Source organism: Eptatretus burgeri, chromosome 9 (assembly GCF_056783735.1).
Source record: "Eptatretus burgeri isolate ZD-2024b chromosome 9, Ebu_testis_v1, whole genome shotgun sequence".
Classification (NCBI taxonomy): Eukaryota; Metazoa; Chordata; class Myxini; order Myxiniformes; family Myxinidae; genus Eptatretus; species Eptatretus burgeri.
The window spans coordinates 33,978,595-33,993,594 of NC_140969.1; the positions used below are offsets into that span (position 1 = coordinate 33,978,595).

At 44.3% G+C, this 15,000-nt stretch overlaps 1 protein-coding gene across 8 annotated transcripts in view; it reads right to left on the reverse strand.

Annotated features, from left to right (window-relative positions):
• IMMP2L (inner mitochondrial membrane peptidase subunit 2) overlaps positions 1 to 15,000 on the reverse strand; it is a 399,170-nt gene that overhangs the window by 70,590 nt on the left and 313,580 nt on the right. For 7 of the 8 annotated variants that reach the window (XR_015061555.1, XM_085894669.1, XM_085894668.1 and 4 more), the window contains one exon: positions 7,578 to 7,680. Coding sequence is in view for 6 of the 8 variants with exons in the window: in XM_085894669.1 (XP_085750795.1) it covers positions 7,578 to 7,680 (103 nt within the window). In the remaining 2 variants the exon portion in view is untranslated. Of the gene's footprint in view, positions 1 to 7,577; positions 7,681 to 15,000 lie in introns of those variants that run through there. The other variant, XR_015061554.1, reaches the window with a different exon arrangement.

Genomic DNA, 15,000 nt, shown 5'->3' on the forward strand with positions numbered 1-15,000 from the left:
AACTGCTTAAATTTCAGTAAAAACTGGAAAAATGGGGGTGTTCTAAAACTTTTGACTGGTGGAGTACATTTATATATATATATATATATATATATATATATATATATATATATATATATATATATATATACATACACACACACACACACACACACACACACACACACACACACACACACACACACGCACACGCACACACACGCCTTCCTGCCCATCTATAGTCATAACCAAGTTGTATCAATCCACCACCAATTGCATGTTAATTAGCAGCAGAAATGGGGTTTCGGTACAGGGCAATTGAGGAGAGGAGCTGTTAGGACAGGATCAAAGTGTCAGTTCTGGTAATGGAAAGAGACATGGGAGAAGGGATTCAGTTGGTGTGCAGGTATTGGTAAAGTGAATATTATTACTGAGGATCGGAGGGCTGGTGTGGACGAGAAAGGTAAAGGTTTATCTATCAAATCCAAACTCACCCTTTTCTCTTCTCTCGATTCTCACCATCAGACTTTAAATAGTTGGATGTCTACATGAGCAAACACTATGTTTATTCAATACAATGAACCAACTCTCTGAGTTTGAGCTGCGGTAAGCGACCCCTTTGGATGCTTATCGTGTTCCAAGAAAATCAATAGATGGAATGGGGGTCGGGGTGGGAGCTGTCACATCATTCAGCCGTCACAGGGCGATAAGAGTATGCAGGAAGCCTCTTTCCCCCAGGATCTTTGGAAGCTGACGATAAAAGGCAGGAAAACATTTGGAGTAAGGATAAGTGTTCATGCATGTCTACCTCCCATTTATTGTGATTTAGATACAAGCCTTACAAAAAGGGAGTCTCCAAGCAAAAGATTGAGCGGTGCTTTGCACTGTCACGAATCAGATGCTGCTCAGAAGAATGAGGAAATAATTGAAGGAAAGGCAATGCATAGGTTCAGTGGAGCAGAGGAGTTGCCAAAAGCGATTACATTTCACTGTTTTCTCAGAGATACGTCTCCTCGGAATAGCATTAAAAAAAATCTGTGCTTTTTGATGGCATTCGGTTGTCGCCAAGGGAAATAATTATTCCTTGTGTGTGGCATGACGCCATCTTGAGCAAATTTCCTTTTAGTTACTCATTCTATTTTTATCCACCAAAGCACTAAATAAATTTAGTTAACAGCCATGGATTAATTAATGTCAAAAGAAAGACAATTGCGAAAGAAGGGCAACACTGAACGTTTGCTCCGTGCAAACAACCCATGGTAAGGTTTTCAAGTCCACTTTTTCATTTACAGATTCTCATGGAGGAGTTGTGGCGTGCAGACAGAGACGTAAGAGAAAACCGGATATGACTTCAAAGACAAAACAGCCAGTGCCTTTCGAGGAAGTGATGGAACTTCCCGGTGCATTCTGGATGTCACCGGCAGCACCTTATGACGTCACCTTTCTTTCCGCAGTCAGCGGGGTATTTAAGGAGAATCAACCCCATCGCACACCTTGCATCTCATGGGATTCCAACTCAGAGGGTTTGTCCAGGCTCTATCCCATAAATGCTAAATATCAAGGAAAAAAGCACCACGCACCATTATTAAGGACTTTGGTATGAATCAACCATGGTCGGGATTGAATCACCGACCTTCCCAATTCAGAGCGGAGGTTCCAACCATAATTCCACTTTGGGAAAATATGAGTAAAAATACAGAAGGAAAAGCCGGCTGTCTATTTTCCTGCACAGCCTTTCGAGCTACAGGCTGACTTTACATCTTTCTCCATTGTATCATGAGCAGACTGTCGATTACTGCCTCGCAGGCCATACCAACACTATAAATTATGTTGCTTTTGCTGGAACATCGCATTTCACAAAAGCACACCTGGAGTGCCGACAGCTATGCCTTGAGCCATACGCATCACAGGCACTCTTTTGATTTCAGCTATATGCCATCGAACGTCCAATACCTTTATGAATGTTCATGATGTTTTCACAAACTCTGTGATGATACTCTCTCTGATGTTCTGCCCAAAGGCAGGTCAGTGCTGCTAAAGCAGTCATGGTGAGGATTACACTCAGTGGTTTGCCTTTGGAATTTGTAATTTGTTCAAGGTGCAGGAAGTAACTCATCTTCGACTCATGAGGAACCGTACAATCTTGAACGTCCACCAATTAATTCTAGCAGACGATCCCAAGCATAATGTCCCTCCGATCATTCCGTGATGAAACGCCCTGCCTGCGAAGCACCAATCCGAGAGGTTATAGTCGGGCTGAGAATGGAACCCAAGCGATATGGTTCAAAGGTAAGTGTGCTACTTCTGCACTATCCAGTCGGATGTGATGAAATGAAAGCAATTTATGAAAGTGAAGTGAAAATTTTCCGTCCTTCAGGCCAATATGAGTTCAGTGACAGGGTGTAAGGCTTAGATAGGCATAATGGAGTGATGGGGGAATACAATGGTCATGGGAGACACAGTCAGGGTTATCAAGTTGTAGAAAAGATTGTCAATACATTTGGAGGAAAATGTGGGCTGACAGGATAATGCAGAGGTAGCGTGCTCTTCTTGAGCTGTTTCGTTAGGGTTCGATTCCCATTCTGACTATTAACTGGTGCTTTACAGGTCGGGTGATGCAACATTGAGTGTGTTATTCTTTGGAAGGGATCATATCAATTGATAGTATTCACGTATGGGTGGTTAAGATGCTAGGATACCACTAATAAAAAGAGTAGGTTACATTGTGCCAGTAACCAAAATAAATTATAAAACTCTGTCCTTTTGGGAAAGTCTGGTGACCTGTGACTTTTTGGTGAAGTTTTGTGATCCCTGCAAATATATTCTCCGAATTAAGCAGTGGAGTTTGGGCAATCGCTGCATCAAGTGTGTGATATTACAGCCGAACTGTGCATCAGTAAAAGGAAGTGTAAGAATGTTCTTCTTCGTCTGCTTTTGCATGCAGCACAAGGATCATGGGGTGGCATCATTGGCTGAGGGCGTGACTGTGCTTCTGATGCACCATCCTCTGTACATTAGGGCAGGAATTTGTAAGACATTCAGAGTGTCGGTGATAGCTCACCTACTCTTCACGGACACCATGGGATCTTTAATGTCCACCAACTAATGTCGGCAGATGGGACATGCAGTTTAACATCCATCGGCACACACATTGATGAAATGCCCTGCCTGTGAAACACCGGGACGACAGTTTATAGCTGGGCCGAGATTCCAAACCAGGCGAGACGGCTTAGAGACGAATGTGCGTACTTCTAGGCCATCCTGCTAGTCTTTGTGGAACGAATCATTCATTTGCATATGCAATTCTCAAAAGGAAGCAGCAGCTGGGTCAAAAGAAATCTTGTTTGATCGGAAGGCGGTTGGGATTGGAAGTACTTAACCAACGCACTCCTACCACTACAGTCTAGAAATGTCACCACGTGATTTCCCTCTCTTTGGAACACTCAAGGAGCATCTGGTTTTGCTGATTATGATGTGAAAGTGAGATGTCCTGAAATAGCTGCATACCCTTTACAAAGATTTCCATGCTTCTGGTGTTAACTTGTTACCAACTGATGAAACAAATGTGAGGATTTATTCAGAGAATCTCTTGAAAACTAGCGTAAGTTTCATGAATGTCCCTCTACGTGTACATTGAGTTGAACACAAACACACAAGCAATTCAATTGGTCTATTCACAAGGACAGAGGCTCAGAGAGTCTGGTGTTTCAGCCACAGAATAGTCTTCATCAAGGACTGACACGTGTTACTGTTGTATGCACTTCATATCGTAAATGCCCTCTCAGACTGGGGAAGGTGGGGATGGGAGCGATACTGGCATGCAATACACCACGAGTCTCACCAGGTCTCAGCATGGCTCTCAAAGTCTATGGCAGACCTGCGTTGCTTCGTCCCTATGGGAAGACATTTAATTCCTGAAGCGCACACGGCATGTGCGAGTCCCCAAAGAAGGCCATTCTATGGCATAAACTTTGGCATTTCTGAGCCTTTGCTTAGGCCTAAGTCACATTTGCTCTACGGCGAGGATACGGCGGCCGTACGCCCTCTGAATTGACAGAAACGTGCGGCGGCCACAGAGTTTCCGAGGTGGCATCAGGGTGGCCCTACGCTGTATGGCTATATTTTACAGGTCGTAAGGTCGCCGTGGAATTATAACACGGAGTTATAACTTTTTTCATTTCTATGTTTGCCGTAGCAATTCGACAAGCCGAAAAAAAAGAGATGGTAAAATTTTTTAAAATAATTAACCCATTCGTTACCGTCCGTCTGGCCGCACGTTCGCCTTAGGGCCCCCTGCGGTCGCCTTGCGGGCACCTTGAGGCTACCTTGCGTCTGCCTTGAAAATTCTATGGCCGCCGCAGGGCCCCCTAAAGGTCACCGTGCGACATCAAATTAAAGACCGTACGGCAACCCCACGTTTTCGGTCTCCACAATTTCTAAGACCTAAGGCCTAAGTCACATTTGCTCTACGGCGAGGATACGGCGGCCGTACGCCCTCTGTATTGACAGAAATGTGCGGTGGCGGCAGAGTTTCTGAGGTGGCCTCAGGGTGGCCCTACGCCATGTGGCTATATTTTGCAGGCCGTAAGGTCGCCGTGGAATTATAACGCGGAGTTATAACTTTTTTCATTTCTACGTTCGCTGTTGCAATTCGACAAGCCGAAAAAAAAAACTGGTAAAAAAAAAATAAATAAAAATTAACCCATTCAGTACCGTCCATCTGGCCGCACGTTCGCCTTAGGGCCCCCTGCGATCGCCTTGCGGGCACCTTGAGGCTACCTTGCGTCTGCCTTGAAAATTCTATGGCCGCCGCAGGGCCCCCTAAAGGTCACCGTGCGACATCAAATTAAAGACCGTACGGCAACCCCACGTTTTCGGTCTCCACAATTTATAAATACGCCGTGCGGCTCCCCGAAAAATAAAAACACATGTGACTGCTACATTGTGTGACCGTGGAAATACTGCGGCCACCGTATAATTGCTCATGGCCGTAGATTTTGGAGACCCCACGGCCGCCGTGGCAAATGTGACCTCGGCCTTAATTTGTACCAAACTCTGATTTACTGACAAGTGTGTTTGTCTTCCACAATTTGTATTTCTCACAATTTTGCTGATTGTTTTCCATGGACCATCAATGATGTCAGCTACATGGGGCTCCTCAATCTCAAATGGGAGTGAGACGACTATCACCCCCTCCCTTCTACTTCCCCGAAAAACTAAGGCAATTTATGTTTCATTTCTAACCTCTAAAGCAAGTGATCGACGAGTGCAAATTAACGAGGTTGCATTAGATTTTCCATAATCCGACATAAAGAATCGTGCACAAAATAATTGGGGAAATCTTGAATTTTGGGGGGGGGGGGATCCAATGAAAACATGTTTTCTGAAAAAAGACCTTTCGAAAGCAAATTCGAGTGAAAACACAAGGAAAAGGTGAATAATTCAGTGAAAGTGAAGGAAGTCGGTAGAACATGGCAATTTAATTCTGCCATAAAAACGGGGAGTAGGTAAGCAAAATCCTCTTGATGTGGTGTCTGGGCACAGGAGGCAGCCGATGGGTGTTTGAGCAGGGAATTAATGAGGCACACTTTCATTGCCTTACCTGTTGCAACGCCACCGTCTTGTCCAACATCCCTCGTACACAGTTTACAGTCATCCTCGTCGTTAGTATGCAGCACATGGCTGCGGTAGCTTCAGTTTTTGCAGGGGTGGGGCAGTGCCACCGATGCAGTGTCCCATGTAGGTTAGGGCAGGAACTTGGAATTTGTTCAGGGTGCTGGTGATTGCACGCATACTCTCCACAAAGGAAACCGTGGGATCTTTAATATCCACCAACCATGCGAGGGATGGCACACACATTGATGAATCGCCCTGCCTGCGAAACACTAGGATGACAGTTTATAGCTTGGTCGAGATTCAAACCAGGGCTAAACAGCTGAGAGGCGAGTGTGCGTACATCGAGGTTATCCTGCCAGCCGACGGTTTTCAGTTTCGGGAGAGGTTTGAAAAGCACCATCGTTGCCTTTAAACCTCAAAGAGTCATCATGCCTTAAAAAAAAAATTGTATGTACACCTGCGTTTGAAATTTAACATTTAAGATAAACCTGAACACTCCTTTGCAGCATGGCGGTCACACGCCATGCCTTCACGCATCGTGTGTTGCGGAACCATCGGTCCATCCGTGCCACATGAAAGCTTTATAAACCCTGCAGTGGCATTTGTAATAACAGGCCACCTTGGTCAAGCATCATGTTTCTGCAACAACTCATGCATTCTTGTTTCCAATTTGCTCTACTCCCTGTGACCATCCATTCGGGTCTGAAGAAAATAACATTCGGGTCGTGACACACGCCAGCCTTGGTCATTCCAGGAGTACGGTATTTCAGACGTCTCAGACAAATTTCTGTTGAATGGATGACGATGGGAGACAGAATAAAACCACGCTGCCTTGGCAACCAAGGAAGTCACACTCCTGAGGCTGGCTGAGCTGAGGTCGTTGGTGACATCTCACAGTGTGTCCATAAGTTGGCACTCTTTCCTCGGCTACAATGCAAAAGCTCACTTCCATCTCCCTGCCCTTGGCCGTGCCACTTCACTTTGCACTCTCAGGCCCCGTGAGATATTTCCAGAATTGTTTCCTTGACTTGCGCAAATGAGTCGATAGTTTTGAAAAGTCAAAGGCCTGCCATTACTCATTCCACAGTTTGTGAAATACAATGATTGAAGCTTTATAATGAACGTCAGAAAAGCACTCATGAGGTTAAGGTGGATCAAATATAGTTTGTTCCTTCCTGCGAGCAGCCATGTACATTGCAAGGAAAGCAGAATCTTACATTCTCGACCCTCTTTACACATTACCCCATCCACTCCCCTCCATTTCCTGATCATCTCTCATCTTCCCACTTCAACTATGATTCCCTGCTCCTTCTCTCCCTCCTTTACCCTTCCATTATATAGATAATATGTAAATGGCTTTCAATCAACTAAATGATGAAGAGCCCATCATAGACACAAGGGCAAAGCTTTGAGGGCAGAAGTGAAGAATATGCTTGGGGGTAATGGGGTGGTGGGGTGGTGGGGAGGGGGGAGGAGGAGCAGGGCATGGGGATGGAGGGAGGAGATGTTTTTTTTTCACATCAGCTATACTTTAACCAGCTATCAAGGTGCACAGTGTACCAGTGTACACCCGGGACATACAATGGTGGCTGGGGGTCGAAGGGGAGGGGTAGTTGCAAATCCCATAAGCTGAATACAGCTACATCCTGTTTATGTGGTTCGTCCTCTTGTGCGTGAGTTATGTTAAGCCTTTTAAACTATCACGTGGTGCTGAACCATTAAATGACAACTTTACTGCCACTTGTGATGACCCAGCCCTCCCTGGCACTCCTGTTCTCCAAAGATAATCCACCAAACCACCGGAGAGGTGCTCTGGGTGTGCTAAAAATGAAGATGACAAAAGGTAATTGTAAACAAACATCATTGCTTCCCCCTTGGTGAGTACAAAATAAAACACAAACAGTTCAAACAAGCCAGAAAAATCAGGTTGCCTCGACAACACTAACTCAAAAACAAAGGGTCAACATATGTATTTAACTCACAGGCCCGAAGGCATTGCTGTCCATGCTGTGCCCTCTGTGGTCACCCTCAATCCAGCAGTGGCCTGAAGGGACCTTCACATACTGCTTTTTGTAGCCCATCGTCCTGCGAAGGATGATAGGATAAAGGGTTAGCGGCGCAAGGATTATATTGGATAGGAAATAACAAAGGAAGCCCCTAAAGGCCTTTTTTCCATGGCCTATCCAGACTCGTTAGTAAGACATAAAACTCTGCTTCCTTTTCTTCTCTTAATGCGTGCAGGCTCAGCAACCAAGCTGGTTCGGTATCTTGACTTTTATGCCAAGGAGCAGGTCCTGGATCCCCGAAGGCCTTTTACCCTCCGATCAGTCAGCGGTTGTATTGTCCATCGTTCCTCGACAATTGTCTCCATTACTAGTCATGGCTCGTATCACATTTTTAATATAGTGGCAAAGATTTATACGTGCTAAGTGAACAGTAATGGTAATTAGCATCTATCAATGCATTATTACATCAATAACGAGGTCATTGAGAGATATTAATGTTTGCTTATATGAATATTTATCGAGGTAGTTACAAAAGCACAGACATCTACACCATGCAGAGCTCAACACTATTGTTAAGTATCTTATTAAAACTTATAAACAGAGATGTACTGTATACAGATAAGCAGAGATACTGACATTGCTGTGATATAAGTTCTCACAAACCTAAAAAACCCAAAGTTTACACTGCCCAAACCATGATTTGATTCCGAAACAAACAACCATTACTGCTCAGCAAAGTGATCATAATGATTCCTTTTTTGTAATTTGGGAATTTTATGATGAGTATAATACACGGTACATATTCATCTGCAATTGAGATACCACAATTTAAACCCAATTCACAAAAATAATCCATTCTCATCATGCACAAACATTCACAACGTTTTGTTCGGATATAAATGAAATGGGTTTTTCATTGAAGGCTTTTTAAACTTGCATTTCGTCAAACTTTGACTGGCTGCTGTGACATTGAACTTTGAACTTTGGATTGTACAATTTCGTTGCTGGGAACCTCTCAACCATATCTTAAGTATTGCTACAAATTGTCTGTTGTTTTTTGTAGCAACAAAGTTCACACTTTGCCAAATAAATTGCATTGCACAAAATTTTGACCTTCAGCTGTTACCTCGAGCATTGACCTACACAGCCCAACATAAGTGGTTCCACCCTTGGCTATGGGCACACCAAGCTGCCAAGTCTCATAAAAAGAAAACACACACACACACACACACACGATTATTATTGGGGCATGAGTAAACAAGGGCATTGTGAGATATCAACGTGGGCAATGAGGATATATCAACAAACTTTTAAATAAATAACAATGACACAATGTGACATCATCCAATTTCTTCCCCATTGCTTGACTCCTAGACTGTAGTATGAGGATCATCTTTTGGAGGAAAATTTGGCAATTAGGGATGCCAGTTTAGCTAGAACCTTCCACATCATTATGTCACCTTTTGCCCCAATTCGTCCGCCTCCACCATCTTTCACGTGCAATCGGAGGCGAGTGCCATCCACACAAATTAATTAGTTGAGAGATCAATATTCACCAATAAGCCTGGTGTTGGCTTCATGGTTAAGGTGGCTGGTTTAACATCTTGGGGTCTTGAGTTTGAGCCCCTGTTGTGCTGTTAAATAATACCAGGTTGGTTGATTCAGCCTGTCATCCTTTTGAGGTTGGCAAAATAAGTACCAGCTTATGGGTAATAGTGGGCATTGAATCAGTGCCACAGCTATGGTCCCAGCAATGATGCAACCAACAGCCACAAGCTGCATTAAAAAAAAATATGTATAAAACAATGACTTGTATCAATGGAAGTAGTCAGTAGAAGTTGTGCTTTTAATTAAGTAAAATATTACGATCTGGCTTCAAAACAATCACTGCTGCCTCATGCATCATTGGAAGAACCAAAGTTGTGGGGTAATGCATATAATTCCAAACATTTTACATTTTCTTAACTTTTTGTTTCTGCACAGTAAGACCCAGCCAAAAGGGAATTCACAGAGAGAAGCTGAAAGTGTTATTACATGTGTGTGGTACAAGATAGTTTGTAAAAAGTAAGACCATAGCAAGGACTGTGTGCTCACGTAGGATAGTTAGTTTTAACCTGGAACAGGAACTTCACATTTAGGCTAAGTTGTCCTGTTTGGAAGGTGGTGTTATCTGTGGTGGTGATAGCTAGGTTAAGAGTGTCATGTGATCCATCATTCCTGACTGAACCGGCAAGGGCAAGGCAAGGAGAGGCGAAAGGACCCCCCAGAGGATAAATAAAATGAGGTCACCCAGCATGCGTCGTGAAGTTTGCTCCCTTCACTGCCCTCACTCCAGCATTGGTTTGGGCCTGAGGATGTGACATCACTGCATGTGTAGTCATTGTTGACACCTGGGGCAACCCCTCCCACTGCTGCAATAAAATTCCATGCTACTGGCTGGACCCGCTGGAAAAGAGAAGCTCTGCAATTGGCTGGAGCAATGAGCTGTCCTGATTGGGCTGGCAGCGGGAAGGCATCATTTGAGTGGCTGCATTGCATCATGTGAGAGCCAAGAGGAATTGGAAGAGGGTGAATGTGGACTATATGAGCACCTGAGAAGCAATTTTTCTCCCTCTCTTGCCTTGGACCATACGTAGAGCAGGAAGCTCATCTTTTGTGGGGAATGCTTCACTGTTCCACAATCCCTGCCCAGTATGGGCCCTGTTCTGGTCTACTTTAATCTCATACTGTTCCCTTGAGGACATTTGAGTTTGATTAACAATCATTGCCTGGTTTGTGTGCAAGTGTGGGTGAAGGTATGGCACGCCCACCGAGGGGTGGTTTATTGTAATATAATGGCTTATTTATTTATTTATTTATTTATCATCCTTGATCATCTGTCCCTCATCTGCTGGGTCCATCCGTTTTGTGTCTCTTGCTCATGTACTTTTAATTAATAAACCCACATTTCTTAAGATTGTTGGTTTCTGCTCAGCAATCCGCCTCCTGCATGTCACTTATTTCAGCGACATTGGCTTTCCGTGGGGATCTAAATTCGGCTAAAATCGTGATAACTGGTGTGGGGTTAGCCTCGGAATAGGATTACTTGCGTCTGCTCTGGCATGCTATTACCTATAAAATGGCATTAAGCCTGCCATCACCGAAGCAGCTGCTTCAGTGTTTTGCAACTCCTCACCCACTCATTATTAACAGTCATACTATAAACGCAACAGTATACTCCAATATAATGCAGCGGATAAATGGAGTAAATTCTATAATGTGAAATCTGTGTTTACACACTATGAATATTGTTACAGACTTCCCACTCGTCGGCGTGTGAACGACCGCGTCTAACCAATAGCGGTCGCTTCGCCCACCGAACGGACAATCCAGTCGCGGCTTTCCAGATCAACGCCGGAAACCAGCCACTGGTGTGTTTTTAACCATACCACAACCTTGTCCGCACTCTACCCGCGCTACAAGGTCCGACCGCCAAATCTTCGATTTACCTAATTATTCGCGCAGGTTGGTGACCGAGAGATTGTACCTCAACGGGACCGCTTGGAAACGAGCCGCTTAAGCAGCTCGCTTCCTTTTGGGATAACCGAGCGGGGTATTATCGCGCAGTCCCGTTGGACCCGATCACTTTACCGGCTATTAAAAAAAAAAAACTATATTCCGAGTGCAATACGGCAGTTCAATTAGGGAATGGACGCAACGAACAGGTTTACATTCACACAAGGACATTTATTATAATAAAGCAAGTATGCAATTAAACAAGGCAAAACACGTATGCAATTATACAAGCAACAAAAGCACGACAAAAAAACTATGACCGTCTATATGAAATGCAATGCAAACATTTACAGCACACAAAGCACTTAACAATTTCCTACTTATAAGACGGGCCCACGGACAAAAGTACGCATACACACACACACACACCCAAGAAATGGTGGCAGAGGCCTTTAATAACGAGCTCCAGCTCGGAGGACAGGTGAGCTGAAACCCAGAGCCTATCTCAAACCTCTCCACCTCGTATGGTCTTCAAGTTGTTCGGACCCGGGCTCCAGCGAGAGCAAGCTGGATCCAATCGCCGTGAGCTGCGATCCTTCCTGTCGATGTGTCGCTTCCCCGAGGAACCACCTCCAAGAAGAGGTCGATGAGTCGCACCAAGCCGGGAACCAAAATGGAGAACAAAGAGCTCCACAAACCAAGAAGAAGAAGAAGCCACCATTCGCAGCTCGATTCGAGCAACCAGCTCAACTTCCTTCCAAAACAAAGCAGCTCGAAGCAAAAAGCTCTCCCGAGCCAAACAGAAGCCGAAGCTCACTGAACCACCAAAGCAAAAGGCCTCCTCCCGAGCCAGGCCGCAGCCGAAGCTCACTGAGACAGCCGAAGCAAAAAGCTTCCGAAGACCTCAACCCGAACGCAAGCCAAGCAGGACCCGACGGTCTGCTGAACGACTCCCCTCAACTCCCTTCTCCAACTCTGCCCACGAACAAAAGAAAAGATCTCCTCTTATCCTTCTCCCGCCCTTCCCCCGGTCCCGGCGTGACTCATGACTCATGCCCTCGTGCTCCATCCCCTGCTCAGCCACGGGTGGGAGGGAGTTGTTAACATCATGAGTCACGGGACGGCAGGGTTCTTCTTGCTCTTCGCAGAAGAGGGGGAAGAATGCCTCCATTGTTCGTTCCCTAACTATTAAATTGATTCGCAGCGCATCTAATCGATTTCTGAACATTTAAACAATGGAAGGTGAGCTATCTAGGGAACAAGCACTTATTGACATCGCTGACTAAAGGAACCTGTATGTTGTGTGCAATCGAATTCCAAATTCGTAACAATATCATCAATCATATCAGTCACACAACATACAGTGCCTTCATTTCAGTATTTACACCCCTGGACTTGTGTCACATTTTGTTGTGTTGGGGCTTGAATTAGAAATGGATGAAATTGAGATTTTTTTGTTACTGATCGACACAGAATACCCCATAACGACAAAGTGAAAACATGATTTTAGAAATGTTTGCTAATTAATTAAAAATGAAAAGCTGAAATATCTTGAGTCAATAAGTATTCAACCCCTTTGCTATGACACTCCAAATTGAGCTCAGGTGCATCCAATTTACTTTGATCATCCTTGAGATGTCTCTATAACTTGATTGGAGTCCACCTGTGGCCAAGTCAATTGATTGGACATGATTTATAAAGAAACATACCTTTCTATATGAGGTTCCACAGTTGCAGTGCATGTCAGTGCAGAAACTTTACCATGAAGTCCAAGGAACTGTGAAGAGGCATAGATCTTGGGAAGGGTATAAAACAATTTATAGAGTGTTGAAAGTTCCCAAGAACACAGTGAGTTCCATCACTAGGAAATGGAAAGAATATGGAACTTCCCAGACTCTTCCTATAGCTGGCCATCTGACCAAACTGAGTAACTGGGCAAGAAGGACCTTGTTCAGGGAGGTGAGCAAGAACCCAATGACCACTCTGACAGAACTCCAGAGTTCCTTGGCTGAGATGGGAGAACCTGTGGGAAGGACAACAATCTCTGTAGCACTTCATAAATCTAGGCTTTAGGGGAGAGTGGCCAGATGGAAACCACTCCTGAGAAAAAGGTACATGACGACACGCTTGGAGTTTGCAAAAAAGGCACGTGAAAGACTCTGAGAGCATGAGGTAAAAGATTCCATGGTCTGAAGAGACGAAAATTTAACTATTTCACCTGAATGCAAAGCGCTACATCTGGCAGAAACCGAGCACAGCTCATCACCCATATAACACCATCCCTACCATGAAGCATGGTGCTGGCAGCATCATACTATGGGGATGCTTTTCAGCGGCAGGGACTGGGAGACTTGTAATGATAGAGAGAACAATCCATCCATCTATTGGGACTATACTCTGTGTAGAGCGTTGGTACTGTCTAGCAGTCTCCCTGGCTATTGGGTACAATACTGGATGGGTCACCACTCTGACACAGGGTACAAGCAAGCTGGCACTCATATTGCCAACCTCGGAAGGATGACAGGCAGTCAACCCCACCTGATATTAATTCAACAGCTGAGTGGGATTTGAACTCAGGATCCTAGGATCCCAAGCTTACCACCCAAACCAATCCGCCAACATCAGGCATCAAGAACAATGAATGGAGCCAAATACAGGCAAATCCTTGAGGAGAACCTGCTTCGGAGTGCAAAAGACCTTAGACTGCGGCGAAGATTTACATTCTATCAGGACGGTGATCCTAAGTATACAGCCAAAGCATCACTGGAATGGCTTCAGAACAAGAACCAGAAAGTCCTTGAGTGGCCCAGCCAAAGCCTCATGAATCTCATTGAGAATCTGTGGAAAGACTTGAAGATTGCTGTTCACCAACACTTCCAATTCAACTTGACAGAGCTTGAGCAAATCGGCAAGGAAGAATGGGAGAAAATCCCCAACTCCAGATGTGCAAAGCTGATGCAGACATACCCAAGAAGACTCGAAGCTGTAATCGCTGCCGAAGGCACTTATACAATGTAGTGGACTCAAGGTGTTGAATACTTATTGACGCAAGACATTTCAGCTCGCAATTTTTAATTATTTTGTAGAAATTTCTAAAAACATGTTTTGTCATTATGAGGTATTTTGTATAGATCGGTGACAAAAAAATTTCAATTTAATTCATCTTTAATTCAGGTTGCAACAATAAAATGTGACAAGTCAATGGGGTGGGAATACTTTCTGAAGGCATTGTATACCTCCTCCCCCTCCTCAAGGTCATCATAGCTGTCTGGTTCTAAATCTGCCTAAAACTACTTTCTTGTGGCATTGCCAATGTGGAGTGCTGCATTTCAGAGCATACTGCACTTCACTAGTGGACAGAAAGATGGTTGTCCCATCTGCATTTAAGATGTAGTCATGAAAAACCTCACGGTACTTTTTTGAGAATAAGAGGTCATTGCGTGCTGGCACCCCAGACACATTCCTTGACTGAAGATCAAATGAGATACCATAATTATTTAGGGATGCGGATGTTATATTGCATCAAGTTCATGCGAAGAATAGGGTTATTACTTTTTTATATTTCCTAATTAGAAACTTCAATGCAGGAGGAGGTAATTAGACTCAACAAACCTACACAATGGCTACCCACCAATGGTTATCTCTCTATGCTTTATCCTTTTTTAAGTGCTGAGTTAAGCAAGGAAGTAGCATGTACCATTTTAAGTCTTTGGTGTGACTCGGCCACAGTTCGAACCACCGACCTCCCAGACTCAGAGTGGACGCTCGAACAATCACGTTACCGAGCTTGGTGACATTGACAATGAGCAAAATGATAAGATGTCATTGAGGTGTGGATACAGAAAAGACAGGTTCTGCAAAATGGCAGAGTTTCTTTCCCTTGTATATTATTGTTTAAAAGGCA